Here is a 17,426-nt window from a genome sequence, read left to right as displayed (position 1 = left end):
GTGATAATCAAAATGGTTTGTAGTATATAGATATAGAAGGGAAACCTTATCCTGATAATGCTATGGATGCGGCTCGGTTTGTGGAATGGTCAAAAGTGTTATGACTTGTCACAGATGGTATGATCCTGATCATTCGTGTTGGGGACATGCGAGCAGGGGCGTTCTATGCAAAGAGTTTGTATAAGACCTGACCACGAAGTGTTAACGTCTCATTATATAACACCGTTCATGATAGAGTCTTTACTTCACTAGGATGACCTCAATCCTGAGTGAGTCAGAAACTCCTGCCATTGAGGGAGGTCCTTTGATTTGTATGGGTGTGAGTGGCCAGATCGTCGATTCAAACCTACCATTTTGGGGATTCGTCTGATTTGGGAGTTGGGAACTCAGCTACACAAAATGTAATTCACTCCTTCCTCGAGGCAGGGGTAAGTAGATAGATAGCTCCCTTAAGGGCTGATTCCAGGGCTTGAACGATGTGACGCCACACACCTTCTCTTGACCCGAAAGGTGTTCACACATAGTTGGACTATGTTGTATTGTTCATTAGAGGAATCAGTGATACTTAAGGAGTGAGATGTAACTACAGGGGCAAAACGGTAATTTGGCCCAACTATACTTACGAGCATCTGTGAAGGGTCATCGTACTCATGATTGGTTATATCTGATGGACACATAAATATATTTGTGGTAAGAAGAGTTCAGTTGTTGGTCTTTAGTGGAATGCATGACAGTTAACGGATGGTAGATCTCGTGGCTAAAGAGTTTAGTTAGCTATTCACGGACCGTTGGAGTTTTGAACCATAGGTCCATTAGGTCCCCTAGGTAGCTTGAATAAAGTCGAGAATCAATGTTTGGGTTAATTTGAAATGTTCAAATTGACAAGAGAAAGTTCGATTATGTATGACATAATTGGACTGGTTAATTATATATGATATAATTGACTAAATGTATGAGATACATTATTTTGGAGGAAATTAAATATAAATATGATTTATATCAAGTAGAGAAGAAATTACTATAGTAGATATGTAATATCAAACTATATGTTAAAAATATAATATAATTATATTCATTAATAATTTAATTGGTTAATTATATGATAATTAACCTAAAATCTCTCTCGGACGTGCGTTAGTGGGGAAACAGCGTCGGTTATTGTAACCGATGAATAAAAATGAAATTTGTTTCATTTTGATTTGTTTAGTTCCAAAGGAAAAAAGATCGGAAGGTTGCATTGGTGTGAAAACTTAAACGATCGCTTAAAGTCGAGAGTCTATACGATAGTGGCTCAGCGCCTAAACGATCGCATACCTCGCGCCTAAATGATCGCACACTAATTCCTAAACGATCGGTTAGCTTTCCTAAACAATCGATTAGTGTGTCGAGTTTGCTAAACGATCGTCTACCTTTTCCTAAGCGATCGTTCAGTAAAATCTACACGATCGTGTAGTTTCTCTAAGGATAAGCATCTGGCTATGCAATAGCTTCTCATTCTCTCTTACTTGCTTATCGCCTACACGATCTGTTCTTCCTCCTACCTCTACCAAATTCACCAAAGACCACGCTTTGGGTTCTCACTTCAAGAATACCTAGGGCTCTTTTCTGATGGTATTGTCCCCCTTGCATTTGTGTATTTTCGATTGTTCGTGCTGCTGTAGTCAACGCATCTGTTGGGTGTTGGTTGTTCGGGTAGAGGTATTCCGTTGTGTCGAGTTCCATAGTTAGAAGAGGGTCTTCAACTGGTATGAGAAATCTCTCCCTTGTTATTTTGTTGTTCAAAGCATGCCGTTAATTACTCTTTGTTTGCATAACTGTGCGTTTGAATGTATATGGTGTATTTTGGTCACTGTGAAATTGGAGCGATTCGAACGTGCTCATGGAACTCTTTGTTAAGAGATCCTTCAGTATGATATATCTATTGCACCTCCAACAGTTCCTAAGCGTAGGGGATGTGCTTAAGTAGTAGAATATGAGTTCGATGAGGTTGACAAGAATGTGGAAGAAAGGCCTCCTATGATGCAGATGTAGAGTCAGACTAGTTATGCTAGTCCGATGATGATAATGCCAGCCTTTGGTTCAGGATATTATAATTTAGAGGTTGATCCTTCCTTTTCATAATGCATGGACATGGGCATGGCCGTGGAAAGCATAATGGATATTTATATTATGAAGCGCTTGCAGAGGTACTAGAGCCAGAGGACTAAAAAGAACTAGAGCAACCTAGAGTTCAAAGTCGACAACGACAACCAACTCGAAATCGACGACGTCCGCCTTGTGAGACACATTGATTTTTATTGTTATTGTTTTTAAATGAATGAAAAATATTAAACTTTTGTATTGATATGGACATTTTAATTTACATTTAATTATTTTTCAATTATGAACAATAGTCGTAATATGAAAGAAAAAAAGATTAAGAGTTTATTATTTTTTATGATGTCTCTTAAAGCTAAAACAGTTAAGTATGAAACAACGGCAAATTTTTCTTATTATTAAGAAATACAAGAATAAATTTTTTATAGAGTACGTATTTCTTATTAAAAAAAGAAAATGAAAAAAGAAGAGTATAAAAATTAAAAAAAATAAATATGCCTTTTCAATTCAAAAAGGAAAGGAATTTTTTTAAAAAAAAAAAGTGGCCGAGTATTGAATATTCGACCTTGGTTGGAAATAAATAAAAAAAAAAAATAACTTGATCGAGTGTTCAACACTTGATCAATTAACAACACTTACATCACCCCCAATAAAATCACCAGAACTACAATATTTCACTAATTATTTTCAAAACTTACAATATTTCTTCAACCTTTTCGTCTTAAAATGATGTTAATTTATTTTGATAAATACAATAAATTGTATCTAAAAATTGATCTCTATAATTTTAGGAAAAGAAGTACATATCAATTATGGTTAAGTTATATTCATTTTAAAAGATATGGTAAATTAATATGTTAAATTTTTATCCGTGAACAATCCGAGGATATTACGTTGAAATTTATTGATTGTAGGAGATTAAGAAAAATTTAAGAAAAAAAGGTGACACAAGAGAGACGAATTATTTTGTTAAAAAGGTCGTACATGCATTTAATTATAATCAATAAAGTTATTTTAGTTATGAGAAAATATAATTATTATATAGACTTAACTAGACTTCAATTAGTCTGCAAGCACAATTAACCATAGATATTGTTAGATGACATGATCATAATTGTATATATTTTCGATCATCGATTAAAAGATGAAAAGTTGGGTTCTTCCATCTAAATTTTATTAAACTCAAATATAAAATAATAAATATAATTCTACAAATTTGAAAAATTATCGGATTCAAATAACAGTCAAGAATAAAATGGGAATAAAATTTATATTGGTTGTTTTTAGAAAGTCCTCATCATATACTACATATTTAAATAATAATTATGAAGTCAGATGGTATATAATTGTCAAAATTTTGTATTATAACGCTCAATATTGTCGATGATTATTGACCATTTTAAAAATTTCAATCTTCCTATTTTCGTAAATATTGAACTAAATAATAGTATTATTATAATAATGAATATTTTTGTAAGTCTTTTTGTAAATAATAAGTTCAAATCTATTTATCCATCCTTCCTTTACAATGTAATATTATTTTAAGAAGACAATTGTTACAATTTTATTTTTTAAAAAATTGTATATATTAAATAAACTAACATGTGAAATTAATAATATGCATGTTACATTGATTTTTGATTACTTATGGGTCAATTAATAACATTTTTACATAATAGGCATGTAAAGCAAATATGTTAAATAATCAATGATAGCCAAAAATAAATAATTACTCCTACTTTTATTTTAGTTTTATATAAAGTATTTTGGTTATCATAATTATCTTTTTAAATAAATCCTTTACTAGAAACTCGATAGAAAAGATGACGTTTTTTAAACAATATATAATTTTTTTTTATTTTAAAACGAACAAATAAATATGAACTATAATGATAATTTGAATATTTTATCTCTTGGTCAAAGACAATATATCTTAATCAATTGAATTATGTTCAAATTAGTCATGCCATATTTGTTAAATTTATCACAAGTTTATCATAATTCTTAACCAATTTTTAAATAATTAACAAACTAGAAAAAGTTTTTTTTTTTTATTTTTTTATATCGTATTTCTTTCTTTGTCGTGGATTTAAATTCCAATAATGTTTATTTATCTTTAATATTTCATTATTTAGAAAAGAAGGCCAACAAATTTTTAGATATAAGATATTATCATAGAATCCCTATGCGCGCGGCTCCACCACCCCTATTTTAAAGGCTTCTTGACAATCGGTTCACCGACCTTTATTATTCGAAGGGCCTAAATTTTGTTTTGGCTTGTCAACTTTTTTTTTTCCTTTTTAAGTGATTCTTAATTTTAAAATATTTATTTTAATTTTCAATTTTCAATTTTATTATGTTTGGATTCAAAATTCTGAAAGCTCAATTTTCATCTCTCTAGAGCCCTATTTGGCAATTATTTGGATTTCGTTTGATAACTTTTTTCTTAATTTTTATTTTTTAAAATTAAGTATATTTTATGTTCATTTCCTACCCTAATTTGCATCTTTTCTAGATATAATGATTGAATTCTTAGCCAAGTTTTAAAAACAAAAACAAATTTTTAAAAGCTACATTTTTAATTTTCGAATTTTAGTTTGTTTTTTAAACCATTGGTAAAAATAGATAAAATGAAGAAATTTGGAAATGAAAGTAGTATCTATATGCTTAATTTAAAAAAAATAAAAATAAAAAAACAAAATAGTTACCAAACGAGACCTCATTTTTTGTTTTAAGTTTTTTAAATTAAACCTATTATAAGGACCATTGTCCCACCTCTAAATTTATTGTTTTGTTATTACTTGTAATTACCAATATTTTTAAAAAGCAAGTTAAATTTTGAAAATTAAAAAGAAAAAAAGAAAAGAGTAGTTTTTCGATTTTCTTAAAAGTTTTGAATTTGAGCTAAAAATTCAACATTTTTGAGAAAAGTGTAAAATATTGTAAGTCGTCCTGTGAAAATAAGCTTAATTTTCAGAAATAAAAAAGCCAAAACATGACTAATTACAAAATGAGATCTAAATTGTATTATAAACACACTTAAGTTTGTTATGTATGTTAAAAAAAATCAAGTTTATCCTATTTTGATTCTTTTTTTAAAAATAATTATTTTTTCAAAAGTTGAGGGTATATAGGAAGGATAAGATCAATCAAACAAACTTGAAAGTTTAATGATTATGAAAGACAATTTAATAATTTATGGGATCAAAATGTAATAAACTTGAGAATTGAAGATTGTTTTGAAAGATTTTTAATACGCATATATTTAGAAAAATAATCATTTCTTCAACAAGATACTATGGAAAATAAATTAAACGTTACTGTAAAAATATAGTATGGTATATCAATTACTTTAAATTAGACAAATGGTTATAATCTTTACCTTAAAACTTGTAAAGTGTGATAATTTTATCTTTACGTAAATTTCCTTTATTTGAGATTTTGTTTTAAAAGAAATAAAAAAAAAAATCTTCTAACATTATATATATATAAATGCTGAACCTATTATATGCAAAAAAATAATAATTTAGAGATAAAAATTTAGAACCGTATTAGATAACTAGATAGGGTTGAAAACTTATGGACTAAAATAGACAAACTCTTTCCAAAAATAGACGAGCTCTTTTTTCTTGCTTTTATCCAAGTCAAACCTCCGATGTAAGTCTATTACTATCCTATTGGGGAGGGGAGAGGAAAAACAAACTATATAAATACCCATAGGGGAAAGTACCCAAAAACGAAAACCAAAAACACTCAACACTCATATCCCAAAGAAAAAAAATAAGAAAGAACACATGGAGGTAGTTTCTCCGACCAACGGCTGCTCCGACAACACCGCCGGAAAATTCATCATCTGCAAAGGTAAGATACTACCACCGCCACCTCTCTCCGTCTCCTCTCTGCAGGCAAATCTCTCTCTCTCTTACATAATAATAATACCGTATACGGTTGCTTGTTTGTTTGTTTGTTTGTCTTTTTTTTTTTTTTTTTAAACAGCCGCCGTGGCTTGGGGTCCCGGCGAACCCTTGGTCATCGAACAAGTCCGGGTGGACCCGCCTCAGAAAATGGAGGTCCGAATCAAAGTACTCTTCACTTCCATTTGCCATACCGATCTCAGCGCTTGGAAAGGAAGAGGTAATTTAAAAAAAAAAAAAATTATAAGAATTTAAATAAATATTTAATAATTATTTTGAAGTCCTTTTCGTAATTAACCCTTGAATTATTTGATATTGTAGAATGAATCCCAAAGAGCTTATCCTCGTATCTTTGGTCACGAAGCAGTCGGGTTATTAACTCCAACTCCTAAAATTCAATGCTCAATTTTATTACTAACTCCATCTTGACTAATTACAGGACGGAGTAAAATTTTACGTTCTAAGTTTTTTTGAATATAAAATCTAATATGGATTAAAGGGACAATTACAGGATTGTGGAGAGTGTAGGGGAGGGGGTGACAGAGGTGGCACCGGGGGATCACGTGATTCCGCTATTCAACGGAGAGTGTGGCACGTGCCGAAGTTGCAAGAACTCGACCACAAACTCGTGCGAGAAATGGGGAGTGGATCCAACGAAAAGTACGATGGTCCAAGACGGGAAAACCCGGTTCACGACGGCGGATGAACGACAGCAGCCGATTTACCACTTTCTAAACACGTCAACATTCAGCGAGTTCACCGTGGTCGACTCAGCTTGTGTTGTCAAGATTGACTCAGAAGCTCCCATCAAAAAGATGACTTTGCTGAGCTGTGGCCTTTCTACTGGTACGTAATTAAAAACATAAAATAAAAATTTAGTATTATTATTATCGTTGTTGTCTTGCATCTCTTTCCTTGTTAACTAATGAAAATGGCTTTTTTTCCCTCTCTTTTCAATTGAGAAAACCCAAGCGGAGAGGACTATGGTTAAGGGATTGGAGCATTAATTATGAATATTATCCATCCTAAGTTGCCTAACCGCCCTGCAATGTAAATACGAAAAAATTACTCTCCAAAAATCACGTTTGAATTGATTTCGAGTAATTAAAGGTTTGATTTTACATATGACAAGTAAAATCACTCTTAAATGTTCTGCAAAAATACATATTTTAACTATTTGATAATTTTTTTTTAAAAAAAAATTATGGTTGTTTTCTTATAATTTCCTTCCAATGTCTATCATTCTTAAATTAATATTTGAATTTTAAGTCAATTTTCAATAAAAAGATAAAACTACATTTGTTTTTTTAGTTTTCAAAACTTGAAATGAAATTTTTTTAACATTTTTAGGCCCCGTTTGATAATCATTTGATTTTTTATTTTTTTTTTAAATTAAGTCTATTTCATCAATATTTCTTAAGGTGATTTGCATATTTCATAAATATAATAGTTGAATTCTTAGTCAAATTCCAAAAACAAAAATAACTTTTTGAAAGCTATTTTTTTTTAATTCTCAAACTTTAACTTGATTTTTAAATGATTGGTACAAAGTAATAACAAAAGAATAAATTTAAAGGTGGAAATAGTATCGATAGACTTACTTTTAAAAAACAAAAACAAAAAATAAAATGGTTATAAAACGAGGGTTTAACCATTTCATTTTTTGTTTTCAGGTTTTTGAAACTTATATAGGGTTGTTTCTTCTTAATATTAAAAATAGCTTTCATACTTAAAAAAATTATAGTCAAATTTTAGAAACAAGAAAAAGTTTTCAAAATTTAGCTTTATTTTTTAAAAAATATTAATAAAAAATGGATTGCAAAATATAGAAGCTTGCTTTTCAACACTAAAAATAAAAATAAAAAAAGTAAATAATTATCAAATTGTGGTTAAGCAATGCTGAACAGATCCTACAAAGTTGGGTTTAAAAAATGAAGGTTCATATTTTATAGCTTTAGAGAGTTTTTGTTTTGTTTCGTTTTTATTTTTTATTATTTTTTTGAAAGAATCTTTGACAGATCTGATTGGTAAATAATAATAGTAAAAAATAAAAGAGAAAATGGTGTGTCAGAATTAAAAAAACATATATTTTTTTATCTTTGTCTGTTGAATAATTCTCATGTATTTGTCGGCTAGTTATAACTAATTTTTTAAGAAAATGGAGTTTTTTCCCCCTTGTTTTTTGAAAAAAAAATAAAACTAGAAATGGGAGAGTTTAATATTGCTCATTTAGAACTTAATTGTTCCAATTTTAAATCTTCCTACCTTTGGAGATTCTCAATCTCGATATTTCCATTTTATGGAAACATCAATATTAAAGAGCATTTTTATAATAAAAATAAGATTATTTTTTAATAAACATTTATAAGTATTAGTAATAGATGTTTATTGCACTCAATTAATAGTAAAGAGTAATATTTTGTTATACTTGAAAATATTTTGAGTAGTTTTGCGATTTAAAATAATTATTCTTAAAAATAATTTTTTTTTTTCGTTTTGTTGTTTTGATTTAATTGTAGAAATGAAAAAGTCAAATAAAAAAAATCAAAGAATTTCTGTAATATTATATGATTTCTTGCAAAATGGTGTAGAAAACATTGTTCTACAAACGAGCGTTTAAAGCCCTTTTTTCTCCCAAAAATAAATAAATAAATAAAAAGCCACCTTTTTCCCCCTCCCTTGTAATACCTCTTCTCAGAAATAATTTATTCTCATTTTTAAATGAAGCCGTTATTTCTTTTAAGAAGACTATCAATGAATGGTAATTTGAAGGCATATAATATTATTAATTTCTACATATATATATATATAAAGGTTCGGTATGAATTTTTAAATTGTGAAAACTACTTTTAACTAAATTAAAAGTACATAACAAAATTGTTCGGTAAAACTTAAAACATGCTTTTAAACCTAAAGTATTTTTCCTAGTTAATTGAATATATCTTTAAAGAAATTCGTTGACATAATGTAGTAACTTTCTATTTTGGAAATATAGTATTTCTTTCCTTCTTTCTTTTTTTTTTTTTTTATCGTATATGAAATGAGAGAATTAAATATTTAACTTCGAATTCGAAATCGATAATATAAATTTTATGAACTATATTTTTGTTGATAAATATAATTTTATTTTATTTGAAAAAGAAACCGAGTGCACCGACGGAGCATTGGATTGGAACCCGGAAAATGTAAAAGGAATTGGCAATTTTGTTATTAATTTTGGGTCATCCCTTTTGTGCAGTTTTGTTATTAGTTATGACACCATTTTCTTGCGTCTACTCCTCTACATCGTTTCTTCTGGCAATGATTTTATTTTTAGCTTTTTCCGTTTTTGAAATTATGGTTAATAAACATTTAAAGTTTTAGTCTAATTCTAAAACTAAGTTACTTTTCGAAAACTATATTTTTTAAAAAAATTTTCATACTTGATTTGGTTATTTTTAAAAATATTAATAGAAAATAGATAATAAAACATAAAATTTTTGAGTTAAAATAATGTTTATAAAGTATAATCTTAAATAACCAAATATTAAAAATCAAATGGTTAATAATGTGGGTTACTTTTCTAATTTGTGAAAATATTGACAGAAAATAAATAAATAAGGCTGGTTTGAAAACTATTTGATTTTTTAAAATTAAATTTGTTTTCTCTCAACTTTTTATAATGTTTTACACTTTTCTTAACCAAAAGTTTCTTCTTTAAACCCATAAAACATTTTAATTTCCGACCAACCAAAAAAAATTAGTTATGAAGTTTCTAATCGTATTAAAGTGTCTATTAAAGGAGCAGAAACTTCTTGAAGAATCCCGTCAACTTCTCATTATTTTATTTTTAATTTGTTAAAAATTGGAATTTTAGAATATAGGTTTTTTATATTATTATTATTATTATTATTTTACCTGGGATTTGGAAATTCAAAAATTAAAAGATAATGGAAAACAGGAGTGGGAGCCGCGTGGAATACTGCGAACGTGAAAGCTGGATCAACGGTCGCGATTTTCGGATTGGGAGCCGTTGGACTCGCTGTAAGCAAATTCTTGTTTCCAAATTATAACATTATTAATTATAATATTATTCAAACAAAGATTGTTTTAAACCTATTAACATTTTTAACCCTAAGCTATAATTTAATTATGAATATTTTAAAAGGACATTTTCAAAACTAGAAAACTATTTATCCAAAATAACAAAATTTAATTATTTTGAACTTTTATCAATTTTATTATTAATAGACACAGATCAACTTCTATTAATCTCTATCAATGATACACTTCTATCAATTTTTATTACTAATAGGTGATTTTTTTGTAAATAATTTGATAATTTTTCCTATTTTAAATGCTCAAATTTTAATATATTTTTTTAATATTGTTGCATCCAACGATATACAATGAAAGAGATTCAAATATCAAACATTTTATTTGAGGATACAACATATTTAAAAGTTAAAAAATCCATTAAAAACATTTTAAATTGTGTTTGATCCAAGAAGTAGGGATTGGATTTGGAGTTTAAATCTACAATTCACTCTTTGTTTGATCGAAAAAGTATTTAAACTCACTATGAATTGTAGAACTAAAAAATATTAAAGTTAAATGAGACAAAATAATTGAACAAATTCAATAATTGAACAACTTGCTACTATTTAGATCGAATGCTCACGTTGAAAGTTGAATGAGTTTATTTATAATTTGACTAAATATTTGGTTGTGTGGAGTACCTTTCCAATCTCCTAGTTGTAATCCTTATGGATGTAATAAATGGGAAGCCAACAAATGTTAATAAAGAGCTGAATTCAACCACTTTTTTTTTTGACAACTTTTGGGGCTCATGCTTTGCAGGTTGCCGAAGGGGCAAAAGCTCGTGGTGCTTCTAAAATTATTGGTGTTGATGTCAATCCACAAAAGGCTATCATTGGTAACTTATAACGTTTGAGTCTATCTTCTGTTTGATCATTGAATTTTAAAATATTGTACTTTTCTTAAATTTTGATGTTAATGTTCATTTGATTTCTAAATTTTAAAATGTATTTGGTAACCATTTGTAATTTTCTCTCATTTTCTTATCAAGCTTTTTATTTACTAAAAGAGTTGAATTCTAAATTCCCTAAACTAAACCATGTTATTTAAAATTTCAATACTTGGCTTAGTCTTTAAGAACATTGACAAAAAATAAATAATAAAGTAAGGAATTAAATTTGGAGATGAAATTTATGTTTATAAACTTAATTTTTAAATACTTAAAATAAAAAATAAAATGATTATCAAATAGGACATGTATTTTTACTATTGAATTTTGAGTTTAATTTTCATTTAGTTTTTAGTTTGAATAATTTCACTTTTTATTAAATTGAGTTTTAAGTTTGTGAATATTAAGTAGTAAAATTGAAGCTTAAAAATGAATATTTTGTTGGATATATATAGGAAAGCAATTGGGAATCACCGACTTTATAAACCCGAGAGACTCCGACAAACCCGTCCATGAGGTCGGTTTTAGTGGTTACTCCACAACTTTCTTTTCATTTACATATAAATTTTAGTTTCAAATACTATTTTAATCCTCGTTTTCATTTTCATCTCTGTGTTTTTAATATATTTATTATAGTCATTATATTTTTAACTTTTATTCAATGTAATCCATATATTTTTAAAATATTTAATTTAATTCTTATACTTTAAATTTTGATTCATCTTAATTATTATATTATTAAAAAGTGATCATTTTGACCCTTTTTAAGGAAAAATCAAAATAAAATGATTAAGTCACTTTTTAGTAGTATAGAGATTAAAATTGACATTTTAAAAATATAATGACCTAAATAAAACAAAATGAAAAGTTCACAAACCGAAAAGTATTTCTATAAAATGAATCTAAAAATGGACAGAGAAGATATATATATGTGTGTTATATTTTTGTTTTTATATTCGATGACATTTTGTTGCATTTTAATTTTTTGTTTTTAGTAAATTAAAATAAATTAAAGTATTAAATAAACTAATGCCACGTCATCTTTATAGTTAATGGATAATACTATGTGAGAATAAAGTAATAAAAATAGACATTACCTCAAATTTCATGGGACCAAACACAATACTTCAACTTTATAGGCAAAACATTTATATTGTTACTTCATAATTATGTTTTGAATTTCTCTCTCGTGACTTGTGGTCTCTAAATTTAATAAATCTCTCTTATTTTGTATTTAATTATTGTTGACTTTTTTATATAGTAATTTTTCCTTCAATACAATAATATGATCTAGCGTTAGAGATTTTGTATACAAAATCGATCAATTACTGTATCATAATTGAAATTTTCAAATAAAAACTGTAGAATATAAAGTTTTTGTTATTACAAGTAAAGAAAGCAGACATCTTGATTTGATATAATGCAGAAAATCATGGAGATAACAAATGGGGGTGTGGACTACAGCTTCGAATGTGTTGGAAATGTGGAGGTTTTGCGAACGGCTTTCTTGTCTACTTACATTGTAAGTTACTATATAAATGAAATGAACACTCTAATATGTCAAGAAAAATTATTCGATGAAGTTGTTACAACATGTGACTACCTCTTAATAACGGTTGGATGTAAATTTGAGAATAATATGTTTGCATCTAATAAATTATCGTGGAATTAGAGATTATTCTTTGATCGAGAATATATGATATTGACCAATCAAATTATGCTTTAGTGGATAGTCTGATGTAAAACTTCAAATAAGCAGTTAATTAAAACCACCGCTATCATGCTTAAAATGACTCTAATACATATATAGGGATGCGGAACTACAGTAATGTTGGGAATTCACACAAACCCAAAAATGTTGCCTCTTCATCCAATGGAGTTGTTTTGTGGACGTAAGTTAGTAGCTTCCATTTTTGGAGGCTTCAAAGGCAGAACTCAACTTCCTCATTTTGCCAAACAATGCATCCAAGGGGTAACTCAAAACTCTATACTCGCGTTTTAATTATATTTCTAGACTTTTATCGTGATTACATTGAATTAGGTTTATAGGTTCAAGTTAAGATAAAATTGTAATTTTATCTCTCATTCGTTAGAAATTTATAGTTCGTTCAATTAATTGTCATACAATCATTCACTCATCATGAGTTTCATTAAATTGTGATGTCAATGAAAAAACTAAAGATAAAGCATAATTCGAGACTTAAAAATAAACTCTTGCATCACATGTAAGCTTAATTTTGTTGTAGTGAAAGTTTTTGAAATTTAGGACATAAATAAGTACTATACTCAAAGTATAAGATTAAAGTTAAAATTTTAGTTTTTTTTTTTTTTGTTAAAAAAAAATATAAATTCTACCTTAATGATTTTCTTTATTGTATTTAAAACTACTTAGATAAAAATAATTGCATTTGTGTCATTGAAATAAATTTAAATATATTTTTATAAATTTTCAAGAGGGTTTGACTTTGTATCAGGTGGTAAAATTGGATGAGTTCATAACACATGAACTTCCCTTCGAGAAGATAAATGATGCTTTACAACTCCTTGTCGATGGAAAATCTCTAAGATGTCTTTTGCAATTTTAAAATATTTTGTATATTCCTATGAAAACTCTTTTATGTCAAAAGAGTTACATAAATAATCCAAATTGTCGTGACAAATTTATGTAAGTAATTTCTTGTATTAATTTTGTCATTTATAATACTCAATAAACCTTGCATTGTATTTTGTAATTATTTGAAAATAATTGAATGACGATTTGCCTAATTTTATAATTTATGCAAATAAATGTTTCATTCGGTTGCTAGTGGTTCATTTAGCTGCATAACTATTGAAATTAAGATTATTCTATCCACACATAATGTTGCAGAAACATCATAAATAAATGTAAAAAACTAAAGTCATAACAAAACATAGAGTTTGGTAACCCAGTACAACGTAATACCACCTACGTCTTGAGGACAATATGCCTGTGAAAAGATATATTCGCTAATATAAAATCAAACAATTACAAATATGTACTTATCTGTAATTAAACGATAATTACAATGGACTAAGTTTGAGAATCTCTTTTCAAGTTATTAAAGAATAAACCAACACGATCTAGAGTAAGTCTCAAGATCTAAAACAATACAATCTTCTCCAATGAAAGATTGACACACTTGTAGTTTGAAAGAACACACAAGACAACCGATTTCAAAGAATCTTCAAATTAATTTAAATGGTGATTTAAGTTTGAATTTGATTGATAATTTTTTGTGATATCCACAGACCACATGTTTATGTTTTTTTAGTTATATTATGTGTATGCAATTATTAGGTGAATTTTGGTTAAAACTATTTGGTATTCTTTTTCCATTATTTATCAATAATATATTTATAATTATTATATTATTGTGTCTTATATTTTGGATTGAATTGGTCAGAATTGGTCAAAATAATATGTTACCGAAGTAGCCTTTGTTATCTAGATTGGTTTAATTCTAAAATATAAGTTGTACATATTCATGGATTTATGCGGATAAATATCAGCTCAAAAGAAGATAATTATTTGGTCAAATTATATGTATGCATATGGTAATTGTTGGGGATTGTGCCATAAATCTTGTGATTTTAATGTATATATAGAACTCATTTATTTAATAAATCTCGTGGTTTCTAATGCATATACGAAACTTATTTATTTAATAAAATAAAGAATTATTTTATTTGACATTTAGACTTGTATAACTCAATCCAATAAACTAAGATCCAAGGTTATTTTATGTAACATAAACACGTATGTGGTTGATATAGATGTGGATCATGTTTAAGTAATAACTTAAATGACCTGTAGTATATTGATAAGATTGAGTGCCTTATCCTAGTGGCACTACGAATATGGACCACTTTGTAAGTGTTATAAACAATGTGATCATGTGATCCTAATCGTTCATGTGGAGACATGCAAATGGTGGTATCTTATACAAAGAGTTTGTATAATATCGAACTGCGAAATGATTAGTCTCTCTTTATAACACCGTTAATTGGAGAGATTAACATTTCATAGGATGATTATAGGTGACTCGACCTTAATCTTGAGTGAATTATGACTCCAATCTATGAAGAAAATCCTTTGATCTGTATCGATGAGAGTGGGCAGATTCGTGACTCAATAAGCCTACCATTTTGAAGATTTTTCCGAGTAAGGAGATGGGAACACAACTATACAAGATGAAATTCACCCCATCCCTTCTTTAGGGTAAGTAGATGAATTTCTCCCTTAAGGGCTAATTTCGAGTCTTGAACATTGAGACCTCACTCTCTCACTTGTTTGAGAGGGCTTAGTTTATAGTTGAACTATAAATTGTTTGTTCATTAGAGGGATCAGTTGTAATTAAGGATTTAGATGTAACTACAAAGATAAAATAGCAATTTGACTCAATTGTAGTTATGAGTAATTAGTGAAGGGTTGACTTAATATTCAAATATTAATTATATGAATAGGATTTATATAATACTATAGGTTAAAATTAATGTGAATGAGATTCATATTAAAACTATAGGTTATATTTAATATGAATGAGATTCATATTAAAACTATAGATCATGTGAGATGATAGTATTTGAATATGATTCAAATTAAATTAAATATATTATATTTAATTTATNTAATTTATTAATTAATTAATATTTTTTTAATTATATAGTTAATTTTTATTTAATATATAAATTAAGTATATTTAAAATAATAACTCCCCATTGGGAGTTATTGTGAGTTGGTGGAGAGGAGTTTTAACTCCTTTTCCAACCAACTCACTCTCACATAAAAGAAAAGGGAAAATTTTGTTTTTTATTAATTTTTTTTTCAATGCATAGATCACCAACAAGCAAAGAGAAGAATTCTCTCTGTGTATTTGATCTTCTTCCCCAAACCTCTCTCACACAAAAATCTCTCCCTACCAAATTAAGAAGCCCACACATCTTTGATTTTTGTCTTGAGAATAGCAAGAAAACCACGTGGTGGTGTCATCTGTTCACGAATTGTTTGTTCGTGAGAGGCATTTTTCAGTTCGAGGAAGATCATTCGTTCGTGCTGTTTCGTATCGAGGAGAGGAATTATGAGAAGAAAAGTCTTCAAAGGTTAGTTCTTTTTATCCTTGTCTCTATAGAAGCATGCTGTAGTTTTAAATGTTTATCCTATTCTTCTATAATTTCTCTGGTTTTTTTTTTTTTTTTTTTTTTAGTTTTTCAAATTGAATTACATTGGCACGTGCGTTCACATGTTTCTGCTTGGAAATCTATTCCTCCAGTGATGAGTATGTGACAATTTAAGGAATGCTCATGTAAAAAATTGTCGGTCTAAAGAAAGGTTATTTTTTAATAGTGTTTATTGTTGGTAAAGACTATTTTTTTTATAGTGTTTATTGTTGGTAAAGGCTATTTTTTTTATAGTGTTTATTGTTGATACTTTGATTACTATGTTGAGAGTACCATTTACAGTTGATGTTTTTGCCCAAAGGCTAGACATCAATGTTGTGCTAGGTATCTTGTTAAAAGGGTTCACCATATATGTGAAATTATTTGGTCATATTTTAATTGTGAGTATATGCTTGTTTATTATTTCAACTGGTTTTACTCAAATATCAGGAATCTGAATTCAATCCCTAAGTTAAATGGATCAAACTTCAAGATTTGGAAGAAAAACCTAGAGATACTTCTCAGTGTATGGGTTTTAACTTTGCATTAAGGATCGATAAACCTACTTCTATTGAGAACTCGCTAAATATGGCTAATATTAAGAAGTGCAACTATCAAATCACATGTGTCTGATGATCATTAGGCACTCAATTTTGAAGTCTTTTCGGGATTTTATCACAGTGTGTGAAAATTCCAGTAAATTTCTTGCTCAAATTATGAAATATTTTGCTGAAAACGAAAAAGAGGAAGCAACTAGTCTTTTGACTTCTTTAACATCCATGAGTATAAGAACAATGGGAACATAAGGGAGTATTTTGACAGAAAATTGGAAGTCAATTTTACTCGACAACCAACTTCCCTTGGACGTGGTGTGCGAAGCATGTTCCTAAAATATGCGTTGATAATCATGCGTCGATGGTCATGCGTTGGAAGGAAAAATGCGTTAACAAAAGTATGCGATGATCATGCGTCCTACCACAAGTTTTCTTGTGTTCACGCCAAGTATAACGTGAACGCAAGTTTCTCGGGTAATCCAAGGTCGAATACAGGGACTTGTAGTTATATGTTTGCGGTGATGTGCATGCGATGGTTTGAATAAAAGAATAGAGGGGATGTTGCTAGGTTAATCCTACATCTACTCCTATTTATCAGACAACGCAATGAGAATATGCATGAAAAGTAGAGATGCGACAAACCTTGACATGAAATAAATGTGTGGGAAAATAGATAAAATGTGGAGATGTTTTTATTGCAAAACTTAAGAGTGATCG

General features: G+C 28.3%; 1 protein-coding gene across 1 annotated transcript; it reads left to right on the top strand.

Annotated features, from left to right (window-relative positions):
- The first annotated feature begins 5,753 nt into the window (after positions 1 to 5,753).
- LOC120067982 (alcohol dehydrogenase-like 4) lies at positions 5,754 to 13,734 on the top strand. The gene is made up of 10 exons (XM_039019641.1): positions 5,754 to 5,958; positions 6,094 to 6,228; positions 6,331 to 6,382; positions 6,523 to 6,857; positions 9,952 to 10,034; positions 10,851 to 10,926; positions 11,433 to 11,494; positions 12,404 to 12,499; positions 12,788 to 12,949; positions 13,452 to 13,734. Exons 1-10 carry the CDS (start codon positions 5,892 to 5,894, stop codon positions 13,560 to 13,562), a joined length of 1,179 nt encoding a protein of 392 aa, XP_038875569.1. The 5' UTR covers positions 5,754 to 5,891; the 3' UTR covers positions 13,563 to 13,734.
- Positions 13,735 to 17,426: the final 3,692 nt, after the last annotated feature.

Source organism: Benincasa hispida, chromosome 12 (assembly GCF_009727055.1).
Source record: "Benincasa hispida cultivar B227 chromosome 12, ASM972705v1, whole genome shotgun sequence".
Classification (NCBI taxonomy): Eukaryota; Viridiplantae; Streptophyta; class Magnoliopsida; order Cucurbitales; family Cucurbitaceae; genus Benincasa; species Benincasa hispida.
Note: the sequence above shows the minus strand (reverse complement) of the source record. Positions and strands in the feature narration are given on the sequence as shown.

Excerpts from the sequence above, each read along its gene's own strand:
- LOC120067982 (XM_039019641.1), top strand. The coding sequence starts at position 5,892 with ATGGAGGTAGTTTCTCCGACCAACGGCTGCTCCGACAACACCGCCGGA. Across the intron at positions 10,035-10,850 it reads TGGGAGCCGTTGGACTCGCT|GTTGCCGAAGGGGCAAAAGC; the intron begins GTAAGCAAATTC and ends CATGCTTTGCAG. Across the intron at positions 12,500-12,787 it reads CTTTCTTGTCTACTTACATT|GGATGCGGAACTACAGTAAT; the intron begins GTAAGTTACTAT and ends ATACATATATAG.